This window comes from Taudactylus pleione, unplaced genomic scaffold (genome assembly GCF_031769625.1).
Source record: "Taudactylus pleione unplaced genomic scaffold, aTauple2 ptg000026l, whole genome shotgun sequence".
NCBI classification, from domain to species: Eukaryota; Metazoa; Chordata; class Amphibia; order Anura; family Myobatrachidae; genus Taudactylus; species Taudactylus pleione.
This window is the reverse complement of record NW_028284428.1, coordinates 27,270,530-27,293,672: the sequence shown is the minus strand read 5'-3', so window position 1 is coordinate 27,293,672 and position 23,143 is coordinate 27,270,530. Positions and strand designations below refer to the sequence as shown.

Here is a 23,143-nt window from a genome sequence, read left to right as displayed (position 1 = left end):
CACCTTACAGCAGTAAATGCAGACAGGCACCTGCCCGAGGAAGAACTGCCGCAGCACCAGGACACCAGCATCATTGGACCCGGTAAGTGAACACCAGGCTCCATTTTGCTGTGACACACTGGTAGAATTGTACCTATAAATACCTCTATAGAGCCAATCATTAGCTTCTTCAAGTGTAAAAAATGAAAAATTGCATCTTTAGCCAAGTAGCCTACAATTGCTCATGTTAATATGCTCCCCTCACCTCTGTGATTATGATTTCCAGCAAAAGAAAATACATATAGGAGTAATATTACATGAGTGAATGCTCCAAGTCTCTATTTAATAATGAATGTAGGGAAGATTACTCTCCTTCCAATTAGGAGCATTTACTGAATTTTGAGAGTGATTTTTCCAGTTTGTGTTTATAAGTTAAATTTAAGATCTATTTAGATTTGAAGACGAGGTGGGGTGGAAATTACACAAAATCTGTGCAGTTAACTTGACCATATGCCGCTCCTATTCACACGTAAACAAGTGAAACACCCGATACTTGTGAAATACACGCAATTAAAATCAGGTAAGTGAGTATATGGTAGAGCTCTGTTCATGAAGGATATTGCACAATATAAAATCACAATATATAATCACAATATATTAAGCCCAAGTCATCAAAAATCTTAGGACTTAATAAAGGGAAAAGGTACATTTATTGTGATGAATCAAATAAGATAAACATGAAGAAATACAATAAAATATTACAATCATAGCATATCAATTGGACAAGATTTTAGGGACAAATGGATACATATAAACCCTCTGGCTCATACCCTTTATAGTTGGTGGTGTGAGCAAACAATGTAGTAACTTGCCCAATGTCCGGATTCAAGGCCAGTTTGGCTTCATACCACTTATGTAGCCTTCATTCAAAGAGAGGTCCACAAAGAGGGTAAGATATGTCATTAGTCAGAGGGGAAGATATGTCATTAGTCAGAGGGTAAAATATGTCATTAGTCAGAGGGCAAGATATGTCATTAATCAGAGGGGAAGATATGTCATTAGTCAGAGGGGAAGATACGTCATTTATCAGATGGTAAGATATGTCATTAGTCAGAGGGAAAGATATGTCATTAGTCAGAGGGTAAAATATGTCATTAGTCAGAGGGTAAAATATGTCATTAGAGGGGAAGATATGTCATTAGTCAGAGGGGAAGATATGTCATTAGTCAGAGGGGAAGATATGTCATTAGTCAGAGGGGATATGTCATTAGTCAGAGGGGAAGATATGTCATTAGTCAGAGGGGATATGTCATTAGTCAGGGGGGAAGATGTCATTAGTCAGAGGGGAAGATATGTCATTAGTCAGAGGGGAAGATATGTCAGAAGTCCCATATTTTGCAGCACAACGCCCACACAACGCGTTTCAGATTAGCACATCCTTTTTCAAGCGTCTCCAGTGCAGTAAGATACAGCATCTGTCAGCTCCCCAGATCCAGTACGTCTGTGCCCTGCTGATCACTGCAATGAGCAGCCAGCTGTGCCTGGAAGCGGTGGATTGTCATACCACCGAATACTGCCCTACTTCGAGCCCTGACTATAATTAAATATAATGGACTCCAACTTATAACCAGTATACTATGCAAAGCATAATGCTTTCCCATACTTGTCTACTCTCCCGATTTGGGCAGTCAAACCTCCCGACCTGCCGCTGACCTCTCCAGACTCCCCACCACTAACACACAAACCCCCGCAGCAGGGAAAGCCGATAACTCGATTTGAGCTGAATCACATCATCATGACCCCGCCCCCTGCTTCACAATGCTGAAAATATCGGCATTGCGTAGCGGGGGTGGGGCCAAAACTATGCTATTCCGTGGCCACGCCCCAGCTCGGCCCCAGTTCCGGGTAGTATTTCTGGCCACGCCCCCTCTATCGTGTCACGCCCCCCCTGCTTATCCAACCTGGCTGACCCCTCCCGGAGGGGGCTGCCAGAATGTCGGTAAGCATGTGCTTTCCCAGTATGAATTGCACAAAACCATAATGTATTTAGTACAAAACTAAGCTTTGATGTGCAGTATAAGCTCTGCTTATAGACTATAGATTCTGTGACATGCACATTTATGAATACATTGTGAAACTGTATAAAGTAAGGAAAAGAAGGGTGGGATCCAGTGGAAGGGAGCGATACAGACCTAGGAATCAAAATCGACTAATTTAATTCCATATATTGCATAAATACTAGTCATCAATGAGGCACCTACATAGTGAAAGTGTGCTTAGACTTTACACTGATACCAGGAAAAATAACAAAAACATGAGGAGTAATTCCTGGGCATTCAACTTTAGAAGCAGCTTTTATGCTCCATTGATTTTTGTACAATAACTTATTTAGCTTAATTCGGTGTAGATATAAAATACTTTGACACTTTATTGCTTTTGGCACTTTTTCTTATATACCAGTTTTGGAGAATTGAGTTGTTTGCTGTCAATATAAATAATAACAGTTCAATTTAAAATAGAAATGCAGGAGTACTTTCCCTGAGCTGCCACGAGTCTGGCATTTGTGAATAAGTAATGTTCACTATTGTTAGCTGGAAAGACAGAACAGATATAGGTCATGATTCACATACACATCAGGGGCTAATGCCGCCACTGCTGTGTATGTGTATGCAGGGGCTATGCAAAAATACACTAATGTCGCAGACATCAGGATTTGTATTGAGATGCCAGCAGTGGCAAACACAGATTCTTTGATAATCAGCCTCCGGAGTGACTCTATGGTTGTGCAGAATGGCCGTCTAAACTAAGACACCGGAGCTGTGTTTTGTGCGTATGGGATAGCAGGTAGCAGCACACTCGGAAAATGGTTACAACACACTTTGGTGGCACACCCCGTTACCTCCCCCAAACGGCCCTTAACTGTCAATCACTTTGCAAATAAAAAGCTGCTGCTTGTGACTACGGTAACAGACTTTGACGCATACACAGAGAGCCTGTGAAACTTCGGCATAGCGTGAAACTCTGAACCAGGCCCATAGTTAGCAGTTAATCCAACTGGCACATTATTCATGTACATGTCACATGTTCATCTAATTAACTTAGGGCCTGATTTATTACGGATCGCAACTGTGATTGCCTGATTGCGCACGCAGTCTCACTGCGATAGTATGCTAATCCACTTTACCTTATCACATCCTTAATCCAAAACTGTGAAACCATTGGTAACATTGAGTACCATCGCAGCTTCATGCACACTTGCACAAGCTCTGACCTCACTCGGGAATTGTTAACCTTGTTGCACGCTATAAGTACTAAGGCTGCGTATGGCATCACAGTAGTAATTTATGCACGTTCCTGCAACGGCATTCAAATGCACTGGCACACCTGAGTTTCGCCGACCACCCCCCATCACCTCCCACAAAAAGAACTTCCTGTCACTCTGTGATGGGTCTGCATAATCACTGCGATCACAGTCCCGATTGCAGTGGCTAGTTCTCACCCTGCAATGCATAAGCAGTACGCAACAATCCGCCGATTGCTTGCGTAATTGCAGTTGCGATTGGTAATGAATCAGGCCCTTAGTTACACTGTAAAACTAGTATCATTTTAGTGACATATACAAATACTTTTCAGTAATTCATACAGTCATTATTTAATTTTAATGTTTGCTCAAATTATAGCTATTCATATATCCCTGTTACTACATAGGGACGCATACAAGAGTATGGTTTTCAAAAGCTTACAAGTTTATAAGGTTTGCACAAATTTCAACTTTGTTCAATCCAGATACATCGTGGATGGTAGATTGTGAGGACCCATGGAAGGAGGTGTCAGCAGTGGTGGTAGGAGTAAACCAAAGGTAGGGTTCAATCCCATGAGACTCAGGCACACTGTGGAGTCGGGCCCCAACTAGTGTACAAGTCCGTCAGGGAGGTCATCGGCGGGAGACGGTTCTTCTGTGATCAGGAGAGGGGAGATATGCAAGGTGACTCTGGGTATAAGGTGGAACTGCCTGAAGAAATGCATATTAATAGCCTTGATGCCAGAGCCACATGGACCTGTGTCTTGTATAAAAATTAAACCATACTGGCAGGGCACCGGAGCTAGAGAGGGCAATGTTGTGCGCGCGCACGTCCGAAAAGGGGCGTGGTTATGAAAAGGGGGCGTGTCTATAACACGCGTCCCCCTTTTCGTCATACTTGGGGGCGTGCCCGGCGCTTACGGACATTCCGGGCAGCCCCCAAGCGCTGCAGAAAGGGAGAATAGACGCCGGGCGCATGCGCCCGGCGTCTATTCCCCGGCGGTGACCGGGTCACCGCATGTTTGTCCACCCGCGGGACACTGCATCCCGCGGGTGAGAACGGCTCCCGCAGGCTGTTAGGGCAGGGCGCTTTTTGCCCTCCTCCTGGAGGGCAGGGTGCTTTTTGCCCTCCAGAAGGAGGGCAGGGCGCCGCGCCCCGCTAAAACAGCCTAGCGGGAACACTAATACTGCCAGGTAAAGAAATCAGTTCACGGCACAGATACAGATTACAAGTAATAAAGCCATAAGCATTTAATTTAGCGGTTGCTGAAGTTCTGCCTAGTGAGTTGTGATACAAATAAACAAAGTCAAGTATCACCCTTTGGCGCTGCCACACAATGTCTCCTTATATTTCCAAAATGGAACCACAATGAGATCCTCTGTATGTAAATCTTCCAGGATTTATTCCTCAAGATGTGTGAAATTCCAATTCCGCTTCCTTTGCATCAATATCTCAAAAAAGAGAAACCAAACAGTGCAATAATGATAATAAAATTACACTTATAATGGTGATGACAAAGGAACACTCACATGTTTCAAAATAGGTAGAAAACGTATAGTATCTCCAGTCTGTAACACCATAGGAAATTCCAACTTCAAGTGTAGATCAACTCAAAAAGAGAAGAATATACCAAAAATAGTGCAATACTGTATGTATTGACAGAAAATTTTATTCAGACAAAGAAACACTCACATTTAGACAGAATAAAAACCGCTTATATATATATGTATCACACCGGAAAGGCAGGATGGGGTTATTGATATAAGATGTAAATAGAAGGAAACCAGTGGTTCCGGATACCAACGTGATCCCTCCTGTAGTTCACGATTCCCCCGTCTCAGCGTTCCATGTGCGGTCACCGGCTCAATGCGTTTCGAATTGCTTGATTCTTCCTCAGGAGCATGGTGAGTAAGCGTCTCCAGGGCTTTAAATACCCCTTCCAATATCCAGAAAATAACTCAATTTTCCCGCCTCATGTCCTCCTCGTGGTAGCCGGAAGTGCCGTTACCGGAAGTGACGTCACCGGAAGTGACGTTACCGGAAGTGACGTCACCGGAAGTGCTGTTACCGGATGTGTCGTCAACGGAACTGCCGCTACCGGAAGTGACGTTACCGGAAGTGATGTCGCCGGGAGTGACGTCACATCACTTCCGCTTTGTATGCGTTCCACACTACAGGAAGTGGCTGTTATCCACTCACTTCCTTGCATTTCAAACGGAGGAAACTCTCTGCAGGATGATGAAAGACCCTAACTTCTTATTGCATTTTGTCCATTAGTCCATACAAATAGCACGGAGATCATCTCATTGGATCATATAAAGTGCAAATGCCCAAAGTCCATACATAAAAGGGTAAAAAGGAAAATATAAATATTATCAATCATTAACATGGATACATATAGAGGCATACATAAAAATATTCAAAAACATTTTTTTTAAATAAGAATACATAAAAATTCATAAAAACCACTTGAGTTCAAAGTCCCCATTAAGTCCATGAGGTACTAAGGTTTTTAATTTATGGATCCAACCCATTTCCGATTTGGCCAATCTGACATCCACATTATTGGACCTCCAATTGGCACTAATGTGTTGGATACCAAAAAAGGTTTCTAGATAACAAGTATTGGAGTTGTGTATACTTTTAAAATGTGAAGAGACTGTATGCGTCTCCAAACCCTTTCTAATGTTATATACATGCTCCGAAAGTCTAACCTTAAGATTCCTACTGGTTTTACCAATGTACATCAATCCACATGAGCATGTTAATGCATATATCACATTAGTAGTACTACAGGTAATAAAATCATAAATTGGGTAAACTTTGCCATTCACTTCAAAGTCTTTTTGTTTTGAGGGACCTTTTACAGTTTTGCACATTAAACACGTCCCACATCGAAAAAAGCCCTTACTCCTAATACTTGATCTCTTATTAATTTCAATTGAGCTTCTGACAAGCTTATCTTTGAGTGAAGGAGCTTTCTTGTATATAAAGGAAGGTTTAATAGGTATTTTGTCTCCTATTATTGGATCCTGTTTAAGAATCTTCCAGTGTTTTCTAAAAACAGTTTCAATCTCTTTAGATTGAGAATTAAAACTACTGATAAAAGCCCACTCGAAAGAACTATTTCTTTCTTTATTTTCTTGTTTACCTGAAGGTACTAAGAGATTTTTCCGATCTACACTGTCAACCTTATTTGGGCCTTCTTAAGGGTTTTTTCACTATAGCCTTTATCTAAAAATCGCCCCGTCATTTCTTTTATTTGTGAATCGCAAACTTCTTGTTCTGAACAATTCCTTTTGACTCTTAGAAACTGACTATAGGGAATTCCCTCAAGCCAGTTCTCATGATGTTGGCTATCCTGTGTGATATAGCTATTGGAGTCAGTTTCTTTTCTATACGTCTTTGTTTTAAGACATCCCTCTTTAATATATAAAACTAAATCTAAAAAGGTTATTTCCTGAGTACTGGTGGAAAAAGTAAATTTAATGTTAAAATCATTAAAATTCAGTATTTCACAAAATAAAACAAGATCTTCTTTGCTTCCACTCCAAATAAATAAAATGTCATCTATAAAACGTTGCCAGGACACCAGGCCTACCCCCAGCACGCCATCCTGCCAGATCTTCTGCTCCTCCCAATATGCCATAAACAAATTAGCATAACTGGGGGCAAACCTGGTGCCCATAGCAGTACCAATCTGTTGAAGATAAAATGTCCCATTAAAATAAAAGTAATTATTAATTAAAATAAAATTAATACTTTTTAAAAGAAATTCTTTTAAATTATCACCAAAATCAGTTTTATCTAAAAAGTAGGAAACTGCTAACAATCCTTTTTCTGTATCTATTATAGTGTAGAGAGAAGATACATCTGCACTATTCATAATATAATGTTCCTTCCATTCTATAGTTTCAATTTTATTCAGAACATCCCCAGTGTCTTTGAGATAGGCACTGGTATTTTTAACTAAGGGTTGTAAATAAGAGTCAACAACCGCTGAAAGGTTGGAAGTAATACTATTAGTCCCAGATATAATTGGTCTCCCAGGCGGATGTAAAGGATCCTTATGGATCTTAGGGAGGATGTATATAGTCGGAACAGAGGGATGTTTTAAATTAATGAACTCATGTTCATATTTATTTAAAACACCTTTTTCCAAGGCTTCAGTAGTTAGTGTTAAAAGTTATTTTGTAATTCTTGTCGTAGGATCACTCCTTAATTTCCTGTATGTATTTCCCTCATTTAATTGACTATTAATTTCTGCTATATAGTCCTCTTTATTAAGGAGAACTACTCCTCCCCCCTTATCAGCGGGTTTGATAATAAGCCCATCATCCTTTTTTAGGGACTGTAGCGCCATATATTCTTTTTTGGTTAAATTACACTTCCTGTTTTTCTATTTATTGACTATTTTCTCAGTATCAGATATAACAAGTTTACTAAAACAATCTATAAAACTCCCCTTTTGGTGTGTAGGGTAAAAAGAGGACTTTGGTTTAAATAAAGGTCTAGAGAAATCTCTAGTTTCCTCATCCACCAATTCATCTTTATCTTTATTTAAATATAATTTTTTAACAGTTAGTTTACGAGTAATTTTTTGTAGGTCAATAAACAGGTCAAAAGAACTAATTTGGCTAGTCGGGGCAAATTTTAAGCCTTTCTTTAAAACATTGGATTCATCCTCAGTTAAAACTTTTTTACTCAAATTGAATATTTTTGTGTCTTCTCTTTTGATAGATTTTAATATCTTTCCCTTTTTTATCTTAATCTGATTATTTCTCTTAACACCTCCTCTACTTCCTCTATGGGTTTTCCCTTTCTTCTTTATTTTCGGTTTTGATTTTGGTTTCTCCATTTTTTCTTTTTCTGATCCCAATCTAAAACCTTAGTACCTCATGGACTTAATGGGGACTTTGAACTCAAGTGGTTTTTATGAATTTTTATGTATTCTTATTTAAAAAAAATGTTTTTGAATATTTTTAGGTATGCCTCTATATGTATCCATGTTAATGATTGATAATATTTATATTTTCCTTTTTTCCCTTTTATGTATGGACTTTGGGCATTTGCACTTTATATGATCCAATGAGATGATCTCCATGCTAATTGTATGGACTAATGGACAAAATGCAATAAGAAGTTAGGGTCTTTCATCATCCTGCAGAGAGTTTCCTCCGTTTGAAATGCAAGGAAGTGAGTGGATAACAGCCACTTCCTGTAGTGTGGAACGCATACAAAGCGGAAGTGATGTGACGCCACTTCCGGCAACATCACTTCCGGTAACATCACTTCCGGTAGCGGCACTTCCGGTGACGCCACGTCCGGTAACGGCACTTCCGGTGATGTCACTTCCGGCGATGTCACTTCCGGTAACGGCACTTCCGGTGACCACGAGGAGGAGATGAGGCGGGAAAATTGAGTTATTTTCTGGATATTGGAAGGGGTATTTAAAGCCCTGGAGACGCTTACTCACCATGCTCCTGAGGAAGAATCAAGCAATTCGAAACGCGTTGAGCCGGTGACCGCACATGGAACGCTGAGACGGGGGAATCGTGAACTACAGGAGGGATCACGTTGGTATCCGGAACCACTGGTTTCCTTCTATTTACATCTTATATCGATAACCTCATCCTGCCTTTCCGGTGTGATACATATATATAAGCGGTTTTTATTCTGTCTAAATGTGAGTGTTTCTTTGTCTGAATAAAATTTTCTGTCAATACATACAGTATTGCACTATTTTTGGTATATTCTTCTCTTTTTGAGTTGATCTACACTTGAAGTTGGAATTTCCTATGGTGTTACAGACTGGAGATACTATACGTTTTCTACCTATTTTGAAACATGTGAGTGTTCCTTTGTCATCACCATTATAAAAGTGTAATTTTATTATCATTATTGCACTATGTTTGGTTTCTCTTTTTTGAGATATTGATGCAAAGGAAGCGGAATTGGAATTTCACACATCTTGAGGAATAAATCCTGGAAGATTTACATACAGAGGATCTCATTGTGGTTCCATTTTGGAAATATAAGGAGACATTGTGTGGCAGCGCCAAAGGGTGATACTTGACTTTGTTTATTTGTATGTTTTTTTAGAGGACAAGTGAGGAACCTCTTAGAAGTCTCCCCTAGGCTGCAGTCATTGATTGCGCATATTTGGAAAATTACAATATTATAATAGTGAGTCGTGATACCTTGCACCGGCACTGCACCAGAGTGATTTAAACTATAAACCTACAGTACATGACTTTCGGTAATGCTATTTTAAATTACATCCAAGATTTTACTATATTACTGTATATCACTGATGTTACCTACATATGACTAATATAACAATAGTACTATTATTTAAGAACTTAAGACCTTGTGCCTGATTTAGAGAATGACACAAAGCCGATATATGTTCGCAGAACAAGTGTTTGTTTACTAATGCACATGCGGGAACCCAGCACTGAGCACGTGCAGCGATTGCAATGCGATTAGGTTCATACAGAGGAACCATTCACAAAGTGAGTGACAAGTAGTCAGTGTTTGGGTGTGGTAACAGGCGTGTCTGACTGTTTAAATGCTGTTTTGTGGATGTGCATAAATTAGATGCATAGGCGAAACTAGGCATTTGGTAATGGGTGGTCCCAGTTCCAAATGCCTCAAACTTGTGTAAAGTCACAGTTTCGACTATGACCACAGATGCAAAGCACTTTCAGCAGCCTGCGACTCACAATCAGGAACTATTTGTTGAAACCTTTTTTGTACCACATTTTCATTCAATTCTTCACACTTACTGGTCCTAGGTTAGCAAACATTACTGCACCATACAAGCACACTTACTGGTCCTAGGTTAGCAAACATTACTGCACCATACAAGCACACTTACTGGTCCTAGGTTACCAAACATTACTGCACCATACAAGCACACTTACTGGCCCTAGGTAAGCAAACATTACTGCACCATACAAGCACACTTACTGGTCCTAGGTTACCAAACATTACTGCACCATACAAGCACACTTACTGGTCCTAGGTTACCAAACATTACTTTGCCATACAAGCACACTTACTGATCCTAGGTTACCAAACATTACTGCACCATACAAGCACACTTACTGGTCCTAGGTTAGCAAACATTACTGCACCATACAAGCACACTCACTGGTCCTAGGTTACCAAACATTACTTTGCCATACAAGCACACTTACTGATCCTAGGTTACCAAACATTACTGCACCATACAAGCACACTTACTGGTCCTAGGTTAGCAAACATTACTGCACCATACAAGCACACTGGGCTTAGGGCCTGATTCAGACCCACTCGCGAGCGCAGGACGCTCGCAAGCGGGTCGATGGTGCCCTAATGCGCATGCGCACGACGGAGGGAGCTCCGTCGTGCGCATGCTGGAGACCCGGAGAGCGACGGGGTAGCCATCGCTCGGGGTCTCGCACCAAAGGGGGCGTGCTGTCGATTGTGACTGACAGCACGCCCCCTTTGGTGGGCGTGCCAGGGGTGTGGCTTCCAGACGGAGGCGTTCCGTCTGGGTCCGGCCCCACTGACATCAGTAGTAATGTCAGTGGGAGTGATTTTGGCTCTGATAGAGCCAAAATCACTCCAGGGCTTGCGGCAGCGAGACCCTACCGCAGGGTCTCGTCGCAAGCCCGATGGTCGCGATGGTCTTGACCATCGCGACCATCATCATGGGCGCTCGCATAAGCTATGGGTGGTAACCCACAGCTATGCGAGCGTCCAAGAGGCCGCTCCAAGTTGAGGTAGGAGGGCCCTGATTCAGAGAAAGCGCTCTGGTCAGAACGTCCGGCTCTGAATCAGACCCTTAATTCAGAGCTGGATGCAATTGCAGCTGCGACTGCATCTTTATGCAAATGCCACAGTCAATGGCCTTCCTACTCTTTAGATTTGGGCATATACCTCCTAATTTTATATAAGTCAAACATGTTTGCCCATTATATACTATCTGACTGCACCGATAGGAGAAAATAAAACACAATGGCTACCACCAAAAAAATAAAACATACAAGCTTTGCATGAAAAAAAAACAAACACATTAGCACTGATGAGAGAATAATAAAACACAATGGCTCTCACAGCACTTGGGGGCATGGCCTAGTGAGCAAGCTGGATGGGCTTCTCTCCCTTGAGCTCCTGACTAGCCCTTATATAACTCGGCTTTTAGCTCCTATATACGGCTGCTCCTAACTCTCTATCCACCCAGGTGTACCTGCCCTTCTTGGAGACATCCTTGGTGATCAGTCTGCAGAGCCGGGAGTCACTCTACAGTGACTCTGAAGGTTGAAACCTTCACCACAAGCTGAGACACCGAGCTTGAGTCTCAATGCAGACGGTCTAGGGACGCTGCACCCGGCGCATCACAGTTCCCCAGATGCCATTGTCAATGGCACTCACCCCCACCAACGTTCAAGAGCTCCATAGTGATCCGTTTCCGGGATACCTGCAAAGAACAAGACCCAGTGGTGGTGGATGTCCTGCCCGCAGACCCATGTGACCGACCGCCGCACACCTCCCGACTTCCCCCATCACTTGTGTGGAGAGCTTTGGCCTCACCTGCTGTGGGATCTACCCCAGGCTGGACCCAGATGCTGGCTAGGTGTGCCTCCTATATTAAGTACTTGGCTGTGGAGCTCCACCATCTTGGCCTCCTGGGACCTCCTCCTTTCACCTCAAGTCCAGGCTGTGGTGAGTACTGCAGGTTCTAAAAAGGCTGCCAGCTGTCTCTCCACTCCCTTTTATCAGCAGCCCAGCCACATCTGACTTTAGTGACACAGTTTACACTTGTCTTTGTAGTGGTAGTAGTACAGTTTTGCTATATCTATTACTAGCCATCTAGGGTTCAGCTTACTATAATACAGTTTTGCTATATTTATTTCTGGCTATTTATGGCATGACCTACTATAAAAACAGTCTTGCTTTATCTTTTGATGGCTACCTAAGGAACAGCCTACCATAATACAGTTTTGCTATATCTATTACTTGCTACCTAAGATACAACCTATTATATACTGTAGCATTTCTGTACCTACTGACGACTATCTAGGGTACTGCTTAATAAAACATGGTTTTGCTGTACCTGTTGATGGCTATCTAGGGTGAGGGAGATTGGTCTCCTGGGTGTTTTGTCCCCCTCCTCTCCTGAAGCAAGTTTCCCATTTACCCCCTCCAGGCTGTTTAGCTGTACCATGGCCTTTTTCAGACACCTGGTGTCCTCTGTGCTTCCCTACGGATACTGTTCCTCCCTGTTACACTTACCTGGGCCTTTTCTCCCAAGCAGGAGTCCACAGCTAAAATATCTAAACAAGTGGGAGGTGATGTTTCTCAACATTTCACCAGGGGTGCTAAATCTAGTCAACTTAGGGTTCCCCCTACTCCTCCCCTGGTAGATAAGGATAAAGCCGGTCCCTCTCCCTTGCTCCATCTACAGAGGATATCCAGGCTCACCGCTCTTTAATCACAGACCTCAAGGACTCGCTTGAAAATAAGCTTGTTAAAGCTGTGGCTTTGATCAATTCTGAGATATCCACTCTTGCCGCCAGGACTACCAGACTGGAGTCTCGCCAAGATAATATGCAGAAAGCGTTGAATGATGCAGGCAGGGATCTGGGCCATATAGTCTTGAACCTTCGCACCAAAAATGAAGACTTGGAAAACAGGGAGCGTAAAAACAACATCAGTATTCGCAACATTCAAGAGTCTAACTCCGGAAGCTCTTAAACCCTATCTACACAACCTTTTATCATTTCTACCACCAGACCTTGGCACTCAGAAGCTCCCTCTGGAACAAGCACATCTCGCCCTTCGACCCAAACCAAGGGACAATGAACCACCCAGAAATGTAGTAATGCACTTTCTCAGGTACAAGGATAAGGAATTTGTCCTCGTTCCCACTAAAGGTAAGCCCTATGTCCTCTATAACAATGCCAAATTACAATTTTACCATGACTTGGCACCTCTAACAATTGCCAAATGCAGAGACTTCTGGGACCTGACTAAATTACTCTGTAATCGGGGCATCAAATACCACTGGGGTTTCCCCTTCAAACTCATTGTGGATCTAAACGGCAAGTCTATCTTTATCCGGGACATTCGGGAATGCAAGGACTTACTAATGCAGCTGCAAGAGTCTGGTCCTCCCCCAGGAAGTGATGTCAACTCTTCATGAGGCACCCATTCTTTCTACCTTCTGGTTCTGTTCTCAAAATTTCATATTTATAGTTTCCAATTATATTATGTGCCTAGAAATTGTTCTATAGTTTCTATTCCCCTTTGATTTTATTTTGATTTTTTTTTTTGCACACTTCCAAGGATTGCTGTATTGAATCTCAGTATTATGTTAAACAGTTATGGTCATGTTTCCTAGAAGATGTTTCTTCTGATGTCTAGCGGTTTGCTTTTTTTTTTTGCACTATTTTCTATATTATGTAATACACAGGTTCTCAGACTCGGTCCTCAGGACCCCAAACAGTGCATGTGTTCCAGGTCTCCTCATAGAATCACAAGTGAATAAGTAGCTCCACCTGTGGGTCTTTAGAATGTGTCAGTGAGTAATGAATGCACCTGTGCACCTGCTGTGTGACCTGGAAAACGTGACCTGTGTGGGGTCCTGAGGACCGAGTTTGAGAACCACTGATGTAATATAATTGTGTTTTACTGTGGGGCCCTATGGCGGGGTTCGGCTCTCTCTTCTGCCACTCCACTACTGTTTTGACAATAGGCTTCCCGAGTGGGTGGGTGGCGCTCCCCTCAGTGACACCACTAGTTTTAATTGTAGCAATCGCTTTTGTAGGGGAGTTCATATAATTGCCGACATATAGTTTTTCTCCCTCCCTGTTATTCTATATTTAATTTTCAGTATTGTATGTTTTATTACAAATGCTTTGGAAAATACTCTTTTGTTGTTTCTCTCCTGAATTCTTTCCTGATTTCAAGTATTTCTCCCCCTCCCCCCATTTTCCCCATCCCACTAACACCCAGGGGACTCCCCTGCTCTCTCCAACATCTCATAACCTGTCTACACCACTCTCCCAGTTCTCCCCATTTAGCTTGGCTATTGTCAACCTTCTCAATTTTGTCTATTTCTTGTTCATTTAAAATTTATATTTTACTTTTTTTTTCAAAGTGTTTTACGTTGTATTACCTCCACATTTCTTGGACAATTGTGACCTAATTTTTGTGTGTGCTCTCCTCCGTATCGCTGGTTGAGTACCTGCACACAACACCTTCCCCTCCCACATTTCTTTTATTCTTTTCCCTTTTTTTTTCTCTCTTTCTTTCTCTCTTTGCAGGTTTATTTTTTGCACTCACCTCTTCCATTCCACCTCCTCTCCTCTTCATTTCTCTCCCCCTTTTCACTTTTTTCTTCTGACACCCTAGTCACTGTTCACTGCTTTCTAGGAGCTTCTGCACCATGTTGTACTCCTCTAGTAACACTAAATATAATGGAGTTGGTATTATGATACACAACAGGTTGCCCTTTGTTCAGCGTTCTGTATTTTCAGACTCGGACGGTCGCTACATTATTCTGACTGGCAGGCTAGGTCACCTCCATGTTACTATTGATTCAGTTTATGCTCCAAACACTGGCCAACAACGCTTTTTCAAATCCTTTTTTAATGTACTTTGTAAACGGCAGGACGGATATTTATTTCTAGGGGAAGACTTTAACTGTGTCATGGATCCAGCTCGATTGATCTTGCTTCCAGCCTCGCCCCAGTAATTGCTCATCTTCCCGAGCTCTTGTTACTCATGTAAAAGAGGCTGATCTCCTTGACACGTGGCGGGCCCTTAACCCTACCTGTAGAGATTACACCTTCTACTCAGTTCCGCACCGCTCATACTCTAAGACTGACCTGCATTTTTGCAGTCCCCCTGCCTCTCAGCACATCACTGAGGGCCTGATTCAGACCCGGACGCTATTTGCGGGCGCTCACTGGCTAAAAGGGGCCGGCTATTTAAATCATGCGCTCGCACTGCGTCGCATAAAAAGCCGCCCACTAAGTAATAGCGAGCGGCCACACTAGCGTTCGCACCTGTATAAAGATGCCCCTTTGCCACTCGCAACACATGTCATCTCCGGCATTTGTAGGATTGATCGGGAACATCGAGAGCCATCGGAAGTGCTCGCAGTACTTGTGGTAGCCTTTTCCCACCACAACATTGCGAGCAGTTCAGGCTAAAATACAATCCAGCAAACAAAAAGTATGGTGGTCGCTCACATCAACTTAATGACATTGCACAGGTGCTCGTAAAGGGTGGGGTTTACACTGAGCTACAGAAAAAAAATACAATCCAGTCACATGTGTAATGATGCTACTTTGCTAATTATGCACACCCATTAAACGCCATTCTGACGGTGGGGCACGCCTGCGTTCGCACATCCACACCCCCGTTTACAAGCACCTTCCCCTGTTACCACCCACAAACGGCACTATCTGTCACTCAAAATAGCGGCCCGACTGCGGGCTACAGGCGAGCATTTCCCATCATGATGACTGGTTCGTGCACGCGCATTGCGACTCATACGCAACAGTAACAACATATATAAATGTATATAAATGTAACAGCATATACTTACACTATTGAAAATGACAGATGATCGGAATCATCTGTTTTTTCTCACGGCCCGCTGGCCAATCAGCGGCAGCTTTACATGTAGTGGACGCTCATTGGCTGCTCCCACGTGGGTCCCAGCCAATGAGCGTCCGCTACATGTAAAGCGGCTGCTGATTGGCTAGCGGCCTGTGAGAAATTCCAGATGATTTCGGTCATCTGTCATTTCGCATAGTGTAAGTATATGTAACAGCATATACTTACACATGTTCGGCTTGGTTCCAGGTAAGTCATTTTATTGTTTTGCAAAGACCCTGGATGCTACGGAGACCAGCACCAGGATGGAGGTGAGTATACGATCTTTTTTGCAGGTCAATCCACATGGATTCTACATTGGAGAAGAGGACAGACCGGCTGGTACAGGTAAGTATGTGTGATTGATGGATGTGTGTAATAAATCTTTACTAGTCATGGTGTGTGTGTTGTGTCTTTATTTATCTATTTATTTTACAGTGGGAGTACGGGTGCTGGCTGCCTGCTGGCACTTGTAGTTCCACAAGTACCAAAGGGCAGGCATGCTGGTACCTGTAGTTCCACTGTAAAATACAATAGTTTCCTTCTATTCTTCAATTTATTACCTCCGTACCCACGGCTACAGGGGTGCAGGGAAGAGCCCCAGGCTTCAGACCAAGCCTAGGGTTTCAGGAGAGGGGGGACCCCTTTTTTAGGGGTCCCCATCTCCCCTGAGATCTTTGGCTTGGCCTGAGCAGCTTGGGGTGATAATGCTTTGGCCATGGAGACCTGGTAATAGGGTCTCCGGGCTGTGGCATTACACCCCAGCCGTTTTGGGTCAGGTGCTGGTTATAAATATGGGGGGAACCCTATGCATCCCCCCCTATATTTAAAACCAGGACTGGCCCTGCAGCCTGGTGCTTGTACCTAAATTACGGTGTGACCCTACTCATTTTGTTCCACGTAATTTTAGGTACCAGGACAGGCTGACAAGTCCGGGGCTGGTTAGTCTTTTGGGGGTGCCCTATGTAATTTTTTTTTTAACATTAGCCCTATTTTAACTCTTTATAGCAAGAAATATACTAAAAATCACAATGATTTGTGTATGTTTCTGCCAATCTCGCAGCTCATGAGGTTGAGAGATTGAAAAGCTATTTGACAAGAGAGTTTGCTCCTATCTCACCCGAGCTGGTCATCCAGATTCTTGGTAAATTTGAGAGATGTATGTTTTTAGTGAAAAGTACTTCCGATTTGGACCTATGGTGATTTGATTCGAGATTGCTATCTCACCTGAGTTTTAAGAGTGAGATGAGAAAACTCCTTCCCCATCTCATCCGACTTTGCCTTCAGTGAATTTGCGACATGGAAAAAAATGAATAAATCACTCGAGATGGTAATTTCGAAGTATCTCGATTCTTAGTAAATTTACCCCCTACTCTCTACATGGACAGAAGAGGAGCTGAACCAAGGGGTGGTTGAGTATGTTTTTTTTTAGTACAGCTATCGGAGATGCTACTGGAGAAGGGGACCAAAAACGTTTCCCGGGTAACGCATACGCTTCACATCATCGTGCGTATGGAAGCCCTGTAAAAAAACATCAAACGGAACTTTTCCAATCTTAAAAACCAAGCTTTAGAATGTATTTTTTCTTATTGTTAATATAAACATTCAGGAAAGAATTAAAACATCCTATTGCAGGTTTTCAATTGGAATGAAATACTCTATTTTATACAAAGGGCCTACTATTTATATGGTATAACACATTATATCAAATTAAAATATTACAGTATGTAAATATTTTGGATTAATGTTGTGTTTAAAAGAAAGGATTGCCTCATATATAAAGTAGTTTTTAGTTTGAAATAGATGAAGATTTTAGATAGATCTATGCAGACATGATTTTTGCTTTTAATAATCCTCATCTGCTAATTATTAACTAATATGGACATAGGTGTAGAAGCAGGCCAAGGTGAGAGCAGCAACATTCTTTGACAAAGCTGTGGGAGGTCCACAGGGCAACACATTAGGTGTTTACAGGAGCTGACCCCACTATCTGAAACTTTATAGAAGTACAATTCACTATATCAGCCAGCTTAAAAAGGAAATCTTTCCAGCCATATATCAAGGAAAAAAATAGGAACATATCAATCTGCAAAGAATCCTCTTTGTTTGGAGGACTCCACTCTGGTAATATACTCACTTAAATCTATTGCTGGAACATTTTCTTATGTCCCACATGCAGTTATAAATCTGTTACCACTATTTGGACTCTACCTTATGAATATTCTTTTGTGACTTTATTATATATATATTATTAAACTGTGTTAAATTATTTGAATCTTGTCCACAGAGAGAATTTTTTTTGCTATCAAATATTAATGTTGTTTTTATATATATATATTACCATACGTTAGACCTAGCACTATTTTCTTATTTTGCACAAAGACAGTTACTACTGTACATGCAACAGGCTATATTTATGGGAAATTCAAAGTACCATCTATGCAAAATTCAAGTTCCACTTTTGCTTCCACAACAAGGAATGCTGCTCTGCACTGTGTTACAAAATTTCCATTTTGGAATTTACGTCCTATGACCATTATTATTTATCTTTTATGTATAAAACATCAATATATTGATTGTGCAGTGCTGTATACTAATAAGATTAGTATATACATCAATGTACATATAATAACTTACATATAATGTAAAATTGGCCGCCAAAATGAGTTGGGACGACAGTGTTCTATTAATTTTGTGCTGTGGTTGAGTTGGGACTGGGAAAACATAATGCCAAATTCCACAGATAGACCAATCAATATTTTGCTGGCAAACACGGAATAAGCCAAGTATTTAATGAAAAAGTGTTTAACATTTTACACATCCTACTCAATAATCTTGTTTGCTATGATCACTGAATTTCCAGTCACAAAGAGAAGAAACTCACCCCTCCTTCCCTCTTGATATACAGTACAGTACATAACAATACAGTCATCACTATACCTGGCATTAAAGATGCAGTTGGAAACAGCTTTTCCTGCTTAATTTGACTCTCAAGCAGTAATTCTTCACCAGTAATAGGAAGGTCCAGAACATCACGGATAATTTGGGCTGCTGGCAAGGCCTTTTCACCCATGACTAAAGATTTCACATCCCATGTGTACTTTTTTCCAAATCGATCACAGATTTCTTGAAATACCACTGTGTAAAGGCGTTCTGTATCTGTAGAGAAAGACATGTAAAATAATATTACATGTACTTTATAAGAGCGATCCAGTGGAAGTTTGCATGTCACAATAAAATGTTTGATCCATTACAATTTAAAAAATCAATAATGGGCGTCTGTCACTGAACAATTCTATGCTGTATTTAGAATAATATTTCAAAATTATAATAAGCCAAGCAAGCCGACTTAAATAGTGCATGTTGAAACAAAAAGGACCACAACCTAAATAGAAAACAATGACAACTCTTAGAAGTTAGTTAGAAAGTAGAATACTTAGTAAATTCCACAATTTAACAAACTGTCCAATTATCAAATATCGTACAAAAGAAAAAATATAAAACTATAATAGTAGTAGTAGTTGGTAGTAGTCCTCTTGTTGACAATCAGAATGTCGACGAACAGTTTGGGGACCGTGAAATGCAGACACTGTTATGTCGACAACTATGAAATGGTACTTAAAGCATTTTATACGCCAGTGAAGTCAGAGAATGAGAAGGTGTGGTTACTGGGTGGGGCACTTCATGAATTTTAAATCTAACTTATTATTGTAACTAAAGCAAATTGTAGGAGAATTGTTTTCCCTAAACTTACTGTATGTCCGAAAACTAATTTTATAAGTGGAATTTCTCAATGATTCGGAATGACTAGTGTACCATATGATTAAGAGAATAATCAGCATACTGTATTAATACTAGGGGTGAGCGGGTTCGGATTTCTGAAATCCGAACCCCCCCGAGCCCCCCCGATCCGAGGCCGATCTGAATCAGGCTCGACTTTTCCCGCCTGACTCAGATCTGAAATCGAGGCAAAATGTCATCATCCCGCCTTCCGGGTCTCGCGGGTTTTGGATCCTATATAAGGTACCCGCGTCGGCGCCATTTTCTCACTCGGCTGTGGACAGTGAAGAGGGAGGGTGGGAGTTAGGGCTGGCTGGGCTGTGTAGTGTAGTGCAGTGTAGTGTTGTGCTGTGCTGTGCTGCTGTTGTCCATAGGGGCTGTGTCCACTACTTCAAAGACCATAGGGGCTGGCTGGACTGTGTTGTGCAGTCAGTTGTCCATAGGGACTATGTCCACTCCAAAGTCCTGTGCAGTGTCCCAGTCCTAAAGGGGTGCTGTAGTGTTGTCCAGGGGATGCTATGTCCATCAGGGGTGCTCCCCCCCAAGTGCAAAAAAAAAAAAAAAAATTCTGTGTTTGTGAATTGTGTGCACTGTGGCTGCACGTGCATCAACAAAGGAGCAGCGCCAAGCGTGCGCCTGTGTCCCATAAGTAAAAGGCTGGCTGGCTTGTCCGTTAAAGGGTGCTGTAACCCCCAAAGGGCACTCCAAACAAAATAAAAAAATATTTTTTTTTGTGTTTGTGAATTGTGTGCGCAGTAGCCGCACGTGCATCAAACAAAGTAGTGCCAAGCGTGCGCCTGTGTCCCATAAATAAATAAAGGGCCGGCTGGATTGACCGCTAAAGGGTGCTGTAACCCCCAAAGGGCACTCCAAACAAAATAAAAATATATATTTTTTTGTGTTTGTGAATTGTGTGAGCAGTAGCCGCACGTGCATCAAACAAAGTAGTGCCAAGCGTGCGCCTGTGTCCCATAAATAAATAAAGGGTCGGCTGGATTGACCGCTAAAGGGTGCTGTAACCCCCAAAGGGCACTCCAAACAAAATAAAAAAATATTTTCTGTGTTTGTGAATTGTGTGGGCTGTAGCTGCACGTGCATCAACAAAGGAGCAGCGTCAAGCGTGCGCCTGTGTCCCATAAGTAAAGGGCCGGCTGGCTCATTTCTTAAAGGGTGTTGTAACCCAAAAAGTGCACTACTATGCAGCAAAAATAAAAAAATATTTTCTTTGTTTGTGTGCGCCTTAGCCGCACGTATATATCAAATCAATATAACATAAATGGAGGACCAAACTTTCTCCGATAAAAATAAAATAGGGAAAGATCAAGAACCACTTCCTCCTAGTGCTGAAGCTGCTGCCACTAGTCTTGACATAGACGATAACATGCCATCAACGTCGTCTGCCAAGGCCGATGCCCAATGTCATAGTAGAGGGCACATACAATCCCAAATGACAAAGTTCAGGAAAATGACCTTAAAAAAAACATTTAAATCATCTGAAGAGAAACGTAAACTTGCCAATATGCCATTTATGACACGGAGTGGCAAGGAACGGCTAAGGTCTTTCCCTATGTTCATGACTAGTGGTTCAACTTCACATGACGATGGAAGCCCTCCTCCCACTAAAAAAATCAAAAGAGTTAAGCTGGCAAAAGCACAGCGAAGAACTGTGCGTTCTAAGAAGATATCACAAATCCCCAAGGAGAGTCCAAGTGTGGTGGCGGTTGCGATGCCTGACCTTCCCAGCACTGGACGGGAAGAGGTGGCTCTTTCCACCATATGCACGCCCCCTGCAAGTGCTGAAAGGAGCACCCACAGTCCACTTGCTGATATGCAAATTGAAGATGTCACTGTTGAAGTACAACAGGATGAGGATACTGGTGTAGCTGGCGCTGAGGAGGAAGTTGGCGAGGAGGAATCTGATGGTGATGTGGTTTGTTTAAATCAGGCTCCGGGGGAGACAGTTGTTGTCCATGGGATGAAAAAGCCCATCACGGTCATGCCTGGGCAGAAGACCAAACATTCCACCTCTTTGGTCTGGCAATATTTCTATCCAAATCCGGACAACTGTCTTGCCATATGTAGGGGTAGGGACGTTAACCACCTAGGAACATCCTCCCTTATACGGCACCTGCAGCGCATTCATAAAAAGTTACTGTCAAGTTCAGAAACTTTGGCTAAGACCGTAAGCAGTCCAGGGACACCTAAATCCCTTTTTCCTGTTTTATCCAAGGAATCGGTGGATGAGGAGGATGAGGACGACATCTTGCCTCCGTAGAGCCAGTTTGTGCAGGGACACATTAATTGCCAGCTTGTTTTGTGGGGGCCCAAACGAACCAATAATTTCAGCCACAGTCATGTGGCAGACCCTGGCGCTGAAATGATTGGTTTGTTAAAGTGTGCATGTCCTATTTATACAACCATAAGGGTGGGTGGGAGGGCCCAAGGACAATTCCATCTTGCACCTCTTTTTTTTCTTTGCAGTATGTACTGTTTGGGGCCTAGTTTTTCAAACTGCCATCCTGTCTGCCACTGCAGTGTCACTCCTAGATGGGCCACGTGTTTGTGCCACCCACTCGTGTCGCTTAGCATAGTCATCCATATACCTCGGTGCAACCTTTTGGCCGTAAAAACAATATTGTGAGGTGTTCAGAATAGACTGGAAATGAGTGGAAATGAAGGTTATTGAGGTTAATAATTGAATAGGAGCATAAAAACCCACAAATTCTGTGATTTTAGCTGTTTTTATGCTTTTTTTCAAAAAAATACAGATCCAAAACACAAAACCCAGAACCCAAAATACGGAAGGGTGGTTTTGGCAAAACCAATCCAGATCCAAAACACGAAGAAAGATCCAGATCCAAAACACGAAAAGTGGCGGGTGCACACCCCTAATTAATACAATATTAATATACTGTAGGTGGAGCTAGTAGAAGTAATAAAATAATTATGAGTACCCTGCAGAAGTTATCCTCCACTATGAATGAGCTGTAATGCAAATACATCAAACTATACTATTACAACAATACTATAACCTGAAAGCTTTTTAGTAATCTGAATATGACAGATTACAATACTGTTGGCCGGTTGCTATTAATTATTGATTACATACACTATTCACTAATCATAAAACAAATGAATCAAGAACTGTAAACAAAAAAGATCACCAATGATGACCTACTTGATGAGTGACACACTAATAATCAGGGCTAATAATACACATGCAAAAAAAAGTACGTTAGGGTTGACAACCTACTTTGCATTAAAAATTTTACTATGTAGTAATTAGATTAGCCTTCAAAAAGGGATGCAGTTAGTATACCTACAGCCAGCTGACGAAACCCATGCGTGGGAATGCCACTACCCGGCAAGAAGACCGGCACCGAAATTCTGACATTAGTGGAAATGCCGGCACCGGAATACCGACAACC

The 23,143-nt window shown here is 42.0% G+C and overlaps 1 protein-coding gene across 2 annotated transcripts in view; it reads right to left on the bottom strand.

Annotated features, from left to right (window-relative positions):
- Positions 1-23,143, bottom strand: part of PUDP (pseudouridine 5'-phosphatase) — a 306,515-nt gene that overhangs the window by 174,379 nt on the left and 108,993 nt on the right. For both annotated transcript variants that reach the window (XM_088451538.1, XM_088451537.1), the window contains exon 2: positions 18,876-19,094. In XM_088451538.1, the coding sequence (XP_088307664.1) occupies positions 18,876-19,094 (219 nt within the window). The remainder of the gene's footprint in view (positions 1-18,875; positions 19,095-23,143) is intronic.